Source organism: Anas acuta, chromosome 7, assembly GCF_963932015.1.
Source record: "Anas acuta chromosome 7, bAnaAcu1.1, whole genome shotgun sequence".
Taxonomy (NCBI): Eukaryota; Metazoa; Chordata; class Aves; order Anseriformes; family Anatidae; genus Anas; species Anas acuta.
This window is the reverse complement of record NC_088985.1, coordinates 2376845-2392653: the sequence shown is the minus strand read 5'-3', so window position 1 is coordinate 2392653 and position 15809 is coordinate 2376845. Positions and strand designations below refer to the sequence as shown.

Below are 15809 nucleotides of genomic sequence, written 5' to 3'. Positions count from 1 at the left end.
GAAGACAAAAAGCTGAAGGAGATGCCACCAGTCAGTCCTGAGCATCTTCCCCTTCCCAAGGGGGATTTTGGGGTTATTTTGAGTAAGCTGTCAGGTGTTCAAGGAACAATTTGAAGGATGACAGCAAAGCGTCTTTGTGTGTTTCTGTGAGGCTTCCAGCAAGGGGAGGCATAGGAAATGGTTATTTGCTGGAGGTTTTCAATATCTGGGCTCTAAAAGGTCACAGGACTGGTGGGACTGGAATGGGACAACCTCAGCAATAAATTGGATGTCTTGGAAATGAAGACAATTTTGTCTGCACTTGAGATGGCGAGCAAGGGACCACGTAGGGTGGCTTGGGGAGGAAGCAGAAGGACAAGGGAACCAAATCCCATCAAAAACAGGGAAAGAAAAAGGTAAAGATCTTTTCAGCAACTTGTCAAGTAGACATAAGAGGCCTGAGACAAGTCAGAAATAAATCACGGGGTGGGGGGGGGGGCAGTCATGCAACATGATGTTGGGTTGCAAATGAGACCACCAGGTCTGAGCTATAGGAGGAGGAGAAGATCAAGGGATAACGAGACAGCCACGCTGGACCTGTGTAGGGCACCAGAGTGGAGATGAGCAGATTTGTAAGGTGATGCTCAGCCTGAATGATGAGGGAGGGAGAGCTTAAGAGCTTTAAATTTTTTTTTAGCCAGGGGTTGCAACTGGAGCTCTGGTTCTGCCAAAACACCACATCAGTCATCTTAGCTTTAGGAGTGATAAGAAGGGAGATAGGGAAACTGATGTGTGCCTTAAAGAGGTCTGAGACTGGGTTGAGGCAACTATTTCTCTAGCCTGCCTATACTGTGACTCCCCATCATAACCTCATCATCTTGTTTCCTTAAAACAGCCTGAGGAAGTAAACAAAAATGAGAACCCAGGAAAATCCAGTATTATTCTTTTTCTTAGAAGCATCTGATTTTCTTATTCACCTCTATCTTATGTATGTCTGTTGAATAGCACATGTGCATGCCACATCCCACACACTGTGAGGAAAAGTGCCCCTTTTCAGGAATTTTGCATACATTCCTCTCTCACCACAAAGGGGATTGAGTTTGTCTCACTGAAAAAGCCATAGATTTTATTCAATAAATTCCCGCATTGATTTCTCCCATCTCAATGGCTCTGCAAAATAAGAGTGCTAAACAAAACCCAGCAGCACCCATCTTAAATACCACCCGTCTGGAAACATACACCCCAGAACTTCATCCTAAACCATGAAGCATGTGCCCTTGCTCCTTATCTTTTTCACAATATTTGATGTTAAATCTTCAGACGGAGTTGATTCAAAAGTTATCAGAATGATGTTTGCAAGGAGGAAATAAAATTGAATTGCCAATGTTTTGATACTCAGCAATATTTGAAACATAAAATAAGAAATTGTGGTCATTGAGTTACCCAATTGTTCCTACAGAACACACTTGGCTCTGTGATGGGAAGGTGGCATTCCATTTTTAACGACAGTGAAGGAATTTAACAATAATAAACTAAGCAGTAGTAAGAAGTTGTGACAACAATGGAAACTCTGGCTTTGAAAGCATCTTGCTTTACCATTTACGTTATTTAAACAACATTATTTAAATCCACAGGTAATGTTTTCCCACAGCTTAAGACAGACTCTGATCTAAATAAGGATCAAGATACCTAAATAATAAGAGTGTGGCTCCCTAGGCTGTTGCACTTCTGGCACAGTGAAGAATTGCCTAAGCACAAAAGCTGAAAAAGGCCATCAGGAACACTGCCTTGGGACCATCCCCATCTCCAGGGCAGGTTTAAAGACTTATTGAACCTGCTTCCCCTCCTCTAAGGGCTGTGTTTGGATTGAACAGCTGTATTCACAACAATGCAGTAGATGGGGAACATCATGAGCCTGTAGGACATGCCACCACCTGTAGGACATGCCAGAAGGACCCTGTGCAATGCCAGAAAATTCCCGGGGCAGAACATGGGCTTTTCCCAGATGCCAAACCAAAGTTTAATAATTTTGATATGTTGAACAGTGGATGGGTACAGGAGGAAAAAAAAACAACACACACAAAAAAAAAAAAAAAAAAAAAAAAAAAAAACAGACGCAGGCTGCAGCTAATACCTGGGGTTGCTCAACAGCAAGATCAGGCGCTAGACAGCTTTCAGGCATTAACAGTACTCTCCATTGGTTTCCCAATGTTTCTTTTGTGAACTTCAATAACAAAAGGTCAAATTGAAACCTAGAGGGTAGTGTGCAACTCAATATTCAATGTGTCAGTGAACTTCTTAAAAGCAATAAAATCTGGAAGACCTGCAAGAGAGAAAAACTAATATTCTTCTGTCCAGCTGTTTGCTGGCAGCTCTGGCATTTATAAAATGCTGTCTTACAAAGATGACTCCTGTGGCAACAAGTATTATTAATCCACATGAGACAAGTAAATTCACAGAGACAGAAAGAGGAGATGTTGCTGGAAAATAAGGAACCTGCCAGAATTACGTGCCATGACAATTCCTTATCCCAAGGTGTCCAAAAAAATCTTGATGGGCTTAAAAAGGGATCAAAGACTATTTACGGGTCAGATGAAGGCTGGAGGTCTCTTTTCCCAACAGTCCAACAATTAAACAGTGGTGTGCAAGAACGGGACATCAAAGAATGTATGATAAGCTATTTGCAGCTCTAGAAAACACTCGTATGACAAAATTTTCAATGCATGGAACCAGTGCTTCAGTGTCACGAATAGCAGGAAGGGTTTTCCTCCCCCTCACTGGTCAGTGCCTCCATGTAGTGCAGCAGGACTTCTGCAGCTGCTGCTGGCCTTCACCAAAAATGAACTCAAGATGTTATCAGATCCTGGGAGAATACAAAATCCTAAACCAAGAATTAAAACATATGTAATTTGGGTCACACAGGCCTCCTTTCTTGGTTATCAGTCAATCAGGCTGCTACGAACCAGAAGAGCAAGAGAAGCAGAAGAGTCCCTGTCTGCCCCCAAAAGACTTCTCTCTGAGTAACAGAGCTCCCAGCCCATGATGGGAACAGCACTTTAATACTGCTTATAATGATGCCTTGTCTTGATGAGAGAGAGCCAAGGCAACATCTAACATGTATGAGCCTTCCTCAAAAATTCACATACATAAATCTGGAGCAATGCTGAGTCTGGGTAGGAGCACTGAATGGAGGTGCTGGCCCCAGCTAGTTGGGGTGTGCAGGCATCCCTGGGGCTGCCTACAGTTTCCACACAGACTCCTACAGAGGTGCAAAATACAAATGCTTTTGTAGCTGTTTTCTCTGTTTCCTCAGCAAAGATGCCTGAACAAAAGTAGTGTATGCCTCAGAACCGTGAGTGTTAAGAATTAAAAAGCTGCACCTAGAAGCAGATTTCTGCACAAATGATATGGGATATAAATTCATGAGCCCATGAGATTAAGTGGTCCCTCCGGATAGGGGTGGCACCAAGTCTGCTCTAAAGCAGCTTTGGGCTCTTCCCTCACCCTTGTCTGAACGCAGCCCGTGTGGCCTCACGGGTGAGCTGCAGGATTCCAACTAGGGGAAAAGATCCAGGACCACTCGCTATCATGGCCATTACTCATCCCCCAGCACAGGCTGGGCTGCAGCCAAAAGAAGTTATGTTTCTGGGATGATCATTTATGGTCAGGCATGCCTTCTGATAGAGGCAGCTAAACCTTGCTAACGTGAGATGTCTGGGACAGCAAAGCCACCACAATAGGGGAGGATCAGCCCAGGCCAGCCCATGGGAGGACAGACATTTGTGATGGAAAACAGCTCCATTAGCTTGTTGCTTTTCCACCTCCCAACCCACACAGCCTGCTCTCTCAAAAGCTGAGAAAAAAAAAAAAAAAAAAAAAAAAAAAAAAAAAAAAAAGCTTTTCATTAGAGAAGGAGTCAAGCGAGGCTCTCCACACTTCTAACAAATCGAGGCCTTCTGTAGCCTCCCTTCTCAGTCTGCTACCTAATCAGTGGTGAGATGCTCCTTCAAGCTTTTAAAATGAGTTCCAGTTTTGATTTGCTTCCTCTTGTGTAAATCTAAGTTGTTCTGAAAGGGAAGCATCAGGTCCAGGTCATGAAGTGCCCCCTATACATCACGAGGCCAGCTGTAAGGCTGCAGAACAGCACGAGGAAACAGCAGAAAATGGGGAATTAATATTAAGACACAGGCTAAAAACACCACCAAAATACTCACATCTGTGGCACATTGGTCTTCAGGGTGAAAAAAAAAGAAAGAAATGAACCAATTTTTGAACATATTCTGCTACATTTTGGCACAGTAAAGCCTTTCATTCACTGATGGACTCAAAATATGCCAATGCCACTTGTTGTCATACAAACCCTGACCCAGGGATATTAAGGCGGGCACAGTGACATTAAATATTTCCTTTTTTTTTTTTTTTTTTTTTTTAAAGATACCCACCTCATGGTAAAAGCTGCCAGACAAACTGCTCAGCTAGAAGTCCTTCATTGGGCACAACAGACACAGGGCTGAGGATGCAATGGGCTCAGAGGCACTGCTGGCTTGCCAGGGACATGCCTCCAGTGATGGAGTTCTTGCACAATCACTTATTCTTCTCAAAATCAGCATCTTGACCAAATTACATTTTTTCTAAAGGAGGTTTAGTTATTTATTTTTTTTAATAAATTAAATGGATAGACCAACACTTCCCTGACACCCACATACATACCCCCTGAACGCTTTCTCAAAGAGCCAACATCAAGGCCCTTTGGATTTAAAAAAAAAATAAACAAAAATAATTAAAATAAAACAAAACAAAACAAAAAAAGACACCTATAGTATCATCCTAGTATCATTCTCCCCACTGCCAATAATCAGTATTTAGAGATCATTTACCTCAGGTGGTAATCACACCTGAAGCTTCAACTTCTATGGATGTGCCTTGTCCCCAGGTGATCTAATTTATGGGTTTCCATGTTGTGGCCATGAGCTGCACAACATGGCTGTGTGCAGGGCTTGTTTTAAACCTACTGGGTGGTCAGACCATCTCATTCCTGCATTGTAGGGAACAAAACTAAGCACCGAGTCACAGCCTTGATACCGTTGACAGCTCTGCAGCCCTCCCCTGCTTTCCCTTTGTCATCTCTTCTCAAGCTGAAAAGTTGCCAAGCCTTTCACTGGATGGGAGCATGCTCTCTCCTCCTTGTCTGATATTTTTCACAATTCTGCTGTGTGACATCCTTCTGGAGTCCTTTGGTACTGCCATAGCATCCTGCAACCTTTCCCCAGTCTGCTACAGGGAAGTTTTTCCCCAGATTTACTTGGCCCGACTCTGTATCACCTACAGACTTACCACTGGAAATGCAAGCAGAGCCAAAAAACCCAAGCCCCAGGATGTGAGGATGCCATCTATCATCTCCTTGCACCACAAGCAATAATTATCTCCTCCCCCTGTTATTTATGACCTATGGCCTCCTCCCTCACTGGGTTAGTAGCTCTGCCCAGAAGTGTCCTCCTGAAGGATCTCAGCTGTCCTCGTCCCCCTTGTTACTTGTTAATTAGGGACAAAAGTCAGGCACTGAGGGGGAGGGGGGAACCATATACAAAATAGTACTTGTTAAAAAGTAGTAATATACATCATTTTGGATTAGCAGGGCTCCAGATTCTGTATTGCCTTACATCCATAAAGTCTTCTGCCCACTCGGTCCATCCAGGGCTGTCATGTTTTTGGAACAAAGTGGGCAGGTTTCAAGGTCTCACTGTGATGCCAGTGGGTGGATTTATGGATTTTTGCAACCCTTTAATCCACTGAATATGGGGGGATGTGTGTTCGGTAAGAAACTCACACTGAGTGCATTTAGTTGCATGGGTGTTAAGATTGATGGGAGCAAGAGGAACATGGGCTTGTATTTTAACACTGATGAAAAAGGATATTTCTTCTAAGGTGAAGTAAGTTTCTTTTCAGAACATGGGCAATTTATTTTTTTTAAAGGTATTTGTCCACCAGAGGACTCATTTCATGACAAATCACAGCAAAGTTGTGCTGCATCCCATCGTCTCCACTCCACTCCTTCTCATGCAAGATCGAGGCCATTTGCCATTATTGCCACCAGGTGCAGCAGAGAGGGACTTTCTGATGCTGCCCTCTGCGACAGCATCTCCTTGAAATCTGTATTGATGGCACAGAGAACTGATCTCAGGGAATCCATAACAGGAAAAGTTGGAAGAGTGATTCAGTTCTCCATTCACCTCCTTGATGTTGGCACTTACGAAATTTCCCTTGTTTAAAAAAGCCTTTACAAAATTCCGGGGAAGGGACTGAGCTTTCCAGCGCAGATGTCAATCCCCTGCCTTAGTCCTGCTGAAGGATTCTTGTGAAAGGCTTAGAGTCCAGTTCTTAGCTTCATTAGGAGTTGGGAAGGGCTCCAAATAAACTCCAGCCTGTGCAGGCTCCTTCAATACAACCTCACGCTGCTGCTGCAGCTACATGGACCACGGGGCTGAACTGGGCATTTCTTAGGCTCTTAAAAAAGCCTTGTGCATTAAAACACACACATGGAGTGTTTTAGCACTAATGTGCATGTCTGAAAAATGGGAAATGTGTATTAGATGCACTTCAGGTGCTCTGGGACAAGAGCAGAACAAAGCAGAACGCTTTCTGAGCACAGGGTGGAATTTAACACCTACGGAGCCCCTGTACTTGTTGCTGGGAGGTGGCCATGTAGATGGGGTCTGAGCTGGGAGGGTGCAGAAGACTTCAGGTCTGACCCTGTCCTCGTCTGCCCCTCTGCAGGAGGCAGGAGGTGGGTGGCGAGACCGCCAGGATGCTAAACCTCCTCCTGTACCAAAACCTTCATACTTTATTAGTTCTACCCTTAGAATATCCTTTTTCTTTATTGTAATTTTCCACAGTGAGTAATTTCATTATTGAGGAGAGGGCTGGGGGAAGCACATCCATGAGATGCCTCACGCAACAGATGCAAGAGAATTGTGCAGGATGTGCTGAAATACTGTGTGCTGCCACATCTTGTCTTGCTGGGATGAGCTTGACCTCCAAATCTGGGCACAACAGCAAACTCAAGGTTAAGGGATGGATGCAGCCTCTCTTTGCCAAGGCTGATTAATCTATGTTGAACTTCTTATACAATTTATTTTTATTTGTATTTTTATTTTTATTTTTATTTTTTATTATTATTATTTTGAGGTAGTACATGTTAATTCAGGCATTTCTGAAATATGGAGCATCTGCTGGTGGGTGGCTGAATACAGGAGGGACTGTGTCGATGCTACATTTGTTCCTCATTGTCCCATACTGGAAATGTAACTGGAAATGTTAGCATCCTTCCTGCTGGCAATGGACATGAGCCACAAGAGCCTAGTGTTTAGCACCGGGCATGCACCTGAGCTGCTCTCCCACCCAACAGGGGAAGCTGAAAATGAAGCAGCAGTGAGCTAGGGCTGGCGATGCTGAGCTCCAGGTCCAGCTGCATGTGCTGTAGGCAGGGTGTGATCTCCCCAAAACACAGCTGAAAAGACAGCCAAAGCTGGGCAAAATAATGCTAATGAAGAGGATGTGAAAAATAAATAAAGGAGTGGGAAGGATTTGATATACTGTGAGTCTGAACCAAAAAGCTGTGTGCTCTGTATTTAATGCATTGTGAGCACATTTATTACTGCCTCCCAGTGTATTTCTGTCTCCCAGGGCTGCCTGGGAGAGAAAGTGTTGTATCTGTAGGGAGAAAAAACATTAAACCTGGTACTATTTTACCATGTTTACTAGGGATAAAATGTGCCACCTCCGATATCAGAGCTGGACCCATCGGAACAGTCACCCACGTGTCTATTCAGAGCCAGGTGCTGTCATTGCTCCAGTGCCACTGACTGTTACTGGGTGTAATTGTAATTAGTAATAGGAAGTCCGTTCTAGAGCAGTGGTTTTTGTTTTTAATAGTGACTATTATAAAAAAAGTACTCTATTTATTTATTTTTAAAGCCTGACATGGTGATTAAAGCCCTAAGATAAAGCCTTTGAATTACAGCCCCATTAATCAGGATGCTTCAAGCTGTGGCTGCAATGCTGGGAAAACCATGTCCTGACTGCGGCCCCTGCACGCTGCCAGCTCACCACGTGCCCTCTGCAAACTCTCCTGCAGGACATGGGGCCATCACACCCTGAAGTGTCCTCCTGCGGGCTGGGATTTGGCTTAGGGCAGCCACTGCTCTGGCCTCAGCCACCCTGGGGACAGTGTGCGTCCTTGGTGGCTGCAAATCGAGGGGCGCCAGCGCGTTGGTGTGGTTTAAAGAGCATCAGTGAGGGGTGAGAGAACTGCAGTTTGGTTCATGTTCCGCAATCCCATGCACCAGCACAGTCCCAGAGGTCCCCGAATCGGCAGCGTTAATGCTCCAGGCGCTAGCATTGGTGCTCAGGCTGCACGTAACAGACCAAAGGGATGCAGCTGGCTTGGAGCTCGCGTGCACGCAGGGTGCAGTGCCCCTGAAGCCCCTCTTGCACTCCATCTTGGGCACCACTTTGCCACCCAGTCCAGGCCTGGGGAAAAAGCAACACCACGTGTTAGGGCTGCGCAGGGGAGATTTGGGCACGGCTGCGCATCTCAGCACCTCCCTTGGCCGCCACCATCAACAGGAGGACGGCGTTAAGGACTAGAGGGGGTGGCAAAAATTCACGGGAGAAAACTTGCAGCTTCCCCTCCCACCAAACCATTCCCAAAGGAAGAAAACTCATAGCCACAGGCTGCGAGGTGAAGCAAAAAAAAAACAGTTTTTATTGTGCCTGGAGCAGAGAGACCACATGGCTTGGTGCACAGATGGAAATGCTGAGCTCCTGCTCAGCTCACTGCGGTTGGGGCACGTGGCCCCGGTTGGTGCCAGCTGAAGCCTCCTTCGCTCCCTCCTCGCCCCATGTGAAAACCAGGCAGGAGGCGTCTGCCCCACTCCCCCCTCTCGCTCAGGGTTTCTCCCCCCGTGCTCGGTGTGGGGCCACCTCTCCCCTCCCGCAGGCGGCTCGGGCGGGCTTTGAAGAACTCATTTATTGGCTCGCAAACAGGCGGTCGCATCCGTCGAACTCGATTTAAGACCCAGTGTGTACAAAGTCACAGTCACGGCTTGAAGAGCACAAGGCAGCACCCTCGGAATAATCATTAAAAGTCCCGGCGTATGTACAGCTAAGTGCCACCTCGAGTATTCACAACACAGTAACGTACTGCAATTAGTCGCTTAAAAGTAGTTCCCTAGAGAAACAACCTTCCGCTCCGGCTGCGGCGCAGGAGGGGAGCCCCCCGCGAGCGGGGCCGGAGTCTGTCCTGTCCGTCCCATCCGTCCGTCCCATCCCATCTGTCCGTCCCGTCGTGGGGGGGCCGCTCAGTGCCGCTGGCAGGTGTGCAGGCGGGAGGCGTCGGGGGGGCCGTGGTCTCGCTGCAGGCGGCACGCCAGCCCCTCGGCGCATTGGCAGCGCTGGAAGATCTCCAGCCCGTGGGCGCCTTTCCGACGGTGCCTGGTGCACACCTGCCCCTCCCGCAGCACCGGCTTGCAGATCTTGGACCAGAAGTGGCGGGCGCAGCACAGCCCGGCCGCGCAGTCCGACGAGCGCAGGCAGAAGTCCCCCTCCTCACCTGCGGGGCCGAGCGGGGATCAGGGCGCTGAGCGCCGTCGGGGGGCTCCGGGGCCCCTCGGGACGCGCGCCCACCACCTCCGCCCCCCCCCCCCCCCGGGGCTCCCCTTTTCCTCTTACCTTTGCGGGCGGGCAGCCAGGCGGGCGCGGGCGTCCGTCGGGGCAGCGCCTCGGCGCCGGTCTCGTCCAGCTCGGCGGCGCCGGGAGGGGACTCGGGGGGGGTGCAGAGCCCTGTGGGAGGCAGCGCGGTCAGCCGCGGGGTTCGCCGCTCCCCTCCCTCCCTCCCCTTCCCCTCCTGCCCGCCACCCCCCGGCCCCCGCCGCCCCTCACCGTTGCTGCAGGCCGTGCCCGGGCAGCACATGGCGTCGCGCAGGCAGCGCTTGCGGCGTCTCCGGCAGGCGAGGCAGAGCGGGGCGCCCCCACCGCGGGCCGCCCCCCCGCAGAACTCGTCGGGGCCGCAGTCCTCGTCCTCGGTGCACGGGAAAGGCTACGGGCGGCACAGCGGGGACCCCCCGGTAAGAGCGGGGCCACCACCAGTGCGGGCCCCCCCCCCCCCGTCCCTCCCCATCCCCGTCCCCATCCCCATCCCCGTCCCGGCTCCTACCTGCCGGGTGGCGGCCGGCGGAGGTTTGTTGCTGCCGTCGAAGGGCGCGGCGGCGGCGGCGGGGGCGGCGCTGGCGGCCGCTCCCCCCTTGATGGCGTTGGAGCTGAGGGCGCCGCCGGGCGCCGCCGCCCGCCCCGCCGGGGCCGCGCAGCTCAGCGCCGCCAGCAGCGCCACCAGCGCCCGCATCGTCCCGTCCCGTCCCGTCCCGTCCCGTCCCGTGCCGTCGGTGCTGTCGGTGCCGTGCCGTGCCGCTCCGTGCCCTGCCGTCGGTGCTGCGGCTCCCGCGGCCCCCGAGCAGCGCTACCTGCCCGCCCCGCCGCCGCCTTTATACCCCGGGGGCTGCCTCCTGCGCCCGCCCCTCGGGGAGGCGGCCGCGGCGGCCGCGGATGGGATTTCAAAGGGCCCCGGGGGGCTGTGCCGATGCCCCCACCCCACAACGCCCCGCCGCCCCGAGGGCTCCGTCATTGGCCGCCGGCCCGGGAGGGGGATTTCGCAACGACGGGGGCAGCTCCGCGGCCCCCCCTGAGCACCCCCCTCAGTTCCCCCCCCCAGACCCCACCGCCAGATGCGGCCGCGGCTCCGCTGTCTGCAGCATCCCCCCCAACCCCCCCGCCGTCCCGCCCCGTCCCGTCCCCATCCCCGTGCCTGGGAGCCGCCGTGGGGAGCGGAGCCCCCCCCCCCCAGCCCCCTCACCCCGCTCCTTTGGTCTCCCAGCCCCGCGTCTGTCGTCGTCCCCCCCCCCTCCCCGTCCCAGCTCCCTTCCTGGCGCCAGCGCAGCTCTGCAGGAAGCTGCAGAGAGCCGGGATGGGGGGGAGAGGAGCCCGCCCCGTCGGGCCCCCCCCCCCCGTGCACTCGCCTGACCCCAGCCCGCAGAACCGGACCGGGGGGGTTGCGGGGGGGTCGTCTCTGGGCTCCCTTTGATGCGCGGAGATCAAAGGGGGGAGCCCAAAGGGGACCCCCCCGACCCCCCCCCTCCCGCTCCCTCGCACCCACCCGTCGGGGCGCCCCGCACCGCCGCGCCCCCTGGCGGCACCTCCAGCGCCTCTGCCTGGAGGTCGGGGTTAATTGGAGAGGCTTTAATTGGCTTGTCGGATCGGGCCGGTACCTGCCTTAGGTACGGCCCCAAAGCCCCAGCACAAACATATGTTCCCCCCCCCCCCCCCATTTGCCGTCGCATCTCGGCTGGGCTCCTCGGCAGAAAACCCCAAGGGGGATACGAGGTCGTGCAACGTTTTGTTTGGCGCTCCCCTCCTGCGTGTCACCGTAAACCTGAGCAAAAAGCCCGACTGAGCAGGAGAACGCTCCCAACCGAAGAAAGAGAGCAACGCGCTGCTCAAAAGTAATTATTTTTATTTCAACTCTATAAAGTATACAACAGGCACTCGGCAATTACAGCTGCAGGGAAAATACAGAGCAAAACAAAAGCAGTTAAGTTCATGAAAAAAAGTTCTTAAATCTACATCAAAAGAGTGCAACTGGTCGACGACCATCGGATGACAGACAATTTTCTGACGGACAAGAAAACTCTTTTATGTAGAATCCATTGTAAGAAGAAAACCAGAGAAATCAGATTACAAAAAATAAAGGACCAGTGTAAAAACAGCGTAAATCGGACTCAGGGTGACAGGCAACTCCACACAAAATTTTCCTTTTGCCCGTAGAGCCTGAGGCTGGCTGAGTCCCGGTGTGATGCCCGGCAGCTTGGAGAAATGGCATCGCTCCCAGGCTGGCTGTGGGGCAGCGCCGGGGCCTTGCCTCCATGATGGGCTGCATGGGGGGCTGGCGGAAAGCACAGATCCTGCTCGGTCGAGGGGCTCAAACGAGCTACCGCGGCGTTTCTTGGGGGGGGGTACCCGGTCTCGCCTCAGAGACGCGAGTAGCACACAATGGCAATTCACCTTTAGCTGCTCATCGCTTTTCGGGGCAGAACATTTGTCGTGGGTTTTATAAAATACGGTACACTGGAGCCGGACTGCACTATGGGCTGGATCTGCACAGCTTAGCGAAACAGGAATACCTGTATACAGACTGATAGGATGTCATATATTAATTTGACCCGCACATACATTTATACATTTCACAGAAATGACTCTGTATCTCATTAACAGATACACAGCTCTGGTACATTTAACAGAAATAAGAGAACGACTTCATCATTTCTGTAATTCATCAATATTATATAATAAAGGCTTATAAATTGTTAGCAGAAAGAACTGTAAAAAGCAGCAAGCTAAGAAAGGACAACATTTTGAGGTGTGTTTGTCTTTGTCATGCAGCATAACACCAAATTTGTATTTTTTATAGGATGCCATGGATTTAAGGCACTTGCAACAATGCCAGATAGCTAGTCATGTTCTAAACCTATGGGACAGATGAGTAACAGTACAGTCGACATAAAGTTTAATAATACTGACAATTATGACATTAATTCAAGTCTACTTCGATCTAAAAACATTACATTACAAATAAGAAAATGAAGTAATAATGCCATGGAACTCTAAATAAAAAGTTATATGTGTACCACAAAATATCAACACGAAAATACCTATTTACATAAATATTTGCTTGTGGTCCTGTTGTTAAATAAGAGTTTGCTATGGATAATGCAGCACTGTAAGAAGCTACAGATCTTCTGTATCTTATGACACCAATCCTAATACGCTTGTTTTAAATACGGCAGCTGATTTCCCCTTGCATAAATCCACTGTTGTCCCATATATTAAAAAAGGAGACAAAGAAAAGACAGTAAGTGGAAACGCAGAGGCAATCAGTTGTTGTGAATATATATATATATATTATGCAACTCAAATATATTACTTATAAATGAAGGCGTCTATAATATACATATGCTAAGTATGTCGTTTAAAAGATGCTTAGTAAAAGTGATGGAAGTCAAGTGAGGTGTTTGATACCAAAACAAATTTATATTCAGTACAGTGCATGCCACATGATGCAGGTCTTGCGGTGTGTGGCACAAGGAAAAACGGATAGGAAGAAAGGAAATAACTCATCAGCCCATTTTAAAACATTCTTCCCACAACATTTCTGGGTTGCCCCCAAGGGGTCGTGATGCTTCTGGCAACCCTTTGCTCGACAGACAGCTGAATCTCAGCTACTCACTGTGACTGTATTGAGACAAACTCCTCTGGATGTACTTCTGTAGAAAGCCAACAAATGCAACGAGTTTTGTCCTCCACGGTAGCCACAGCATTGAGTGAAAAAACGGGGGTGAATAACAAACTCAGCTTTCATGCAGCAGGCGTGTGACTGCTTGTTTGCTCGGATGACTGGTGACTGTTTTAGCCCTAGTGTTCAGCGTTTGCTTTCAGTCCTTTGGATTGAAAACTAAGTATTTGCTCTACACGAGTGATTCCTGGTAGGCGTGGTTACTGTCTTTTCCCTACCATTTGCAAGGCAAACAAATTTTAATATGATGCTGCATGGGACGGATGAGCAGCGGAAAAAAATAACTTGACGTTATTGTGCAGATGACGTTGCCTCGCCCTTCTGCATAACTATGGAGAAAATTCAGCAGAATGGACTGGGTTTGAAGGGCTCTGTGGTGACCAAGCTCTTTAGGTTGCTGTCAAGCAGCAGACATTGTAGATGCTGTCAAGGAAGCGGAGGAAACATCGTTTTCATATGTTCTATTAAGACTATGGAAGTCATTTCCATTAGGAACACAGAAAAGATTTAGCATTGGAGAAATTATTTTTTACCGTTAAAACATACGTTTTCTGCACACTATGCAAAAATGGTCAGCAAAAGTTGATCTTTTGACTTCCAGGATATGTAACCGCTCTTGACAACTCTGAGATGAAATGGGGCAGCATTTGTTACTTTGGGAGCAGGGTCTGTTAGAAAGCTGATGTTTCTTGTTGGTACAATGGGATAAACTTTTAGACCCGTGTACAATGCAACGAGTAGAGCTTAGGGATATGGTTTAGTGGGGACTGTTAGTGTTAGGTCAGAGGTTGGACTCGATGATCTTGAGGTCTCTTCCAACCTAGAAATTCTGTGATTCTGTGAGTAGGCATATAGGACGGTATTGCCTTCTTACATCTGTATAAACCAGAAGAGACTTCACTAGAGCAAAGGAAAAGCAGTGGAAGTCAGGGGAAGGAAAGCATACATGTACCAACATCCTTCTCCCTGGCTTACTTTTCACACAAACTGATCCAGCTCTGGCCATCCCTGTGCCTTAAATGTGGTCACCGGGGTCTTGGTACACTGGTGATAAGGCAGATCGGTAACTTTTACAAAACAAACCCACATGAAATATCAGATTTCCACTAAATTCCACCGACTTTTCTGTGGAGCTCCTTCCGATTTAGTTTGGTGAGACGTTAGGATTACATTTTTATGGGCAATGCTAAAAACAGAGCCAGCAAACTGGCCCTCCACCACATTTTGTATTGTTTTAATTAGCTTTGTAATAAACATGGAAGAGATGCAGACATGGAGACGTAAACTCATCTGTTCTAAGAGCATGATGGAGAACGATGCCTCTTGCTACATATTTCTGAAATGGTGGTTGACTGAATAGGTATATTCACAGATGAAGGATGTACGTAGCACCTATAAAGTACATTACGGGTCTTATATTTTCCCTTTGGGTTCTAAAAAGGTAAAAGTTAAGCTTAGTTTTATGCCTAATAGCTAATCAATAACCGGTTAATAGCTAACCAAAAGACCAGTTGGCTGCTGTTCCTTTATTATAGGACCATTATATTACTATTTTATAGGTAAAATGGGTAATTTTATGATTTCTTTCCATGCATTTATGTTTTTGTACCAAAGGAAAGGAAAAAATGCAAACGTCATGTTACGTTATGTTCTCAGCTCTATGAGAGAAGCGACCCATATCTGCCTTAACAGGATCTAGAGCAGTTGTGCTTTTGTTTTACCAGATTAAATAAAAATTCTCCAAAAGATAGAGGAAAAGTAACATTCATTCTTGTCATGAACACTGCTTGGAAAGAAAACGGACAAATTTTACCACTGCTTTGACATGAACTCTTTGACCAGTACCGTTGCTGTCCTCCTTTGTTCCTACACTGGCCAACAGCAGAAGACCTACCTAGTTTGGAGTGTGGGAGAAGCCCAAATCCTGTACTGTATTTACCTACAGCACTTAATAAATTACTATTGATCCTACTGATAAAGCCAGTACCTTGCAGCTAGAATGAAGTGTGTCTTACACTACGTATCTTTCGACTTTTGTAATTAGAGCGTAGCAAGATCATTGCAGTGATAGAAAACATGTTTCTTTACTGGTGAAAGGCTTTGCATCAGGACCACCATGTCAACTGCTATATTAAGTTTGAACATAAAACATGAAGAGCACTATTGTCATCTAAGCAATAAGTCCTAATGCCACTGTAGTTACTGTAGCAGCATCAATCAAGGCATCATGGTGACCCCGAGCACGAATCCTCCCCAGTTCTTTCAGTTTCGCTGGCAGCCATGTCCCAGGAAGCTGTCTTCAGCAAGGCAGAAGCAGGTAAGAGAAATACATTAAAAATCTATGTCCCATCCTGAGTTGTCGTCAGGGGGTGGTTCGTCATTGTCCTCAGGGAAGCTGTCAAAATTGCTTGTGTCTGTTGGAGATGCAACC

At 48.6% G+C, this 15809-nt stretch overlaps 2 protein-coding genes and 1 long non-coding RNA gene across 12 annotated transcripts in view; 1 reads left to right on the top strand and 2 right to left on the bottom strand.

Annotated features, from left to right (window-relative positions):
* Positions 1 to 5561: 5561 nt before the first annotated feature.
* On the top strand, positions 5562 to 6424 carry LOC137859920 (uncharacterized). The gene is made up of 2 exons (XR_011098662.1): positions 5562 to 5793; positions 5953 to 6424. It is a non-coding gene; the product is annotated as an uncharacterized lncRNA (long non-coding RNA).
* Positions 6425 to 8720: 2296 nt separating this feature from the next.
* Positions 8721 to 10804, bottom strand: DKK1 (dickkopf WNT signaling pathway inhibitor 1). Its single transcript, XM_068689005.1, has 4 exons — positions 10193 to 10804; positions 9919 to 10075; positions 9709 to 9819; positions 8721 to 9589 (listed from the first exon to the last, which is right to left on the bottom strand). The coding sequence occupies exons 1-4, from the start codon at positions 10376 to 10378 to the stop codon at positions 9339 to 9341; spliced, it is 705 nt and encodes a 234-aa protein (XP_068545106.1). The 5' UTR covers positions 10379 to 10804; the 3' UTR covers positions 8721 to 9338.
* A 1231-nt stretch (positions 10805 to 12035) lies between these two features.
* PRKG1 (protein kinase cGMP-dependent 1) overlaps positions 12036 to 15809 on the bottom strand; it is a 449368-nt gene continuing 445594 nt past the window's right edge. For all 10 annotated transcript variants that reach the window (XM_068689510.1, XM_068689508.1, XM_068689507.1 and 7 more), the window contains one exon: positions 12036 to 15808. In XM_068689510.1, coding sequence (XP_068545611.1) covers positions 15710 to 15808 — 99 coding nt within the window. In that variant the 3' untranslated portion in view covers positions 12036 to 15709. The remainder of the gene's footprint in view (position 15809) is intronic.

Bases quoted from the DNA above. Each gene is read 5' to 3' on its own strand.
- DKK1 (XM_068689005.1), bottom strand. From the start codon at position 10,378: ATGCGGGCGCTGGTGGCGCTGCTGGCGGCGCTGAGCTGCGCGGCCCCG. The intron at 10,076-10,192 runs GTAGGAGCCGGG...TGCCGCCCGTAG, and splicing joins CGCCGGCCGCCACCCGGCAG to CCTTTCCCGTGCACCGAGGA. The intron at 9,820-9,918 runs GTGAGGGGCGGC...TGCCTCCCACAG, and splicing joins GGGCACGGCCTGCAGCAACG to GGCTCTGCACCCCCCCCGAG.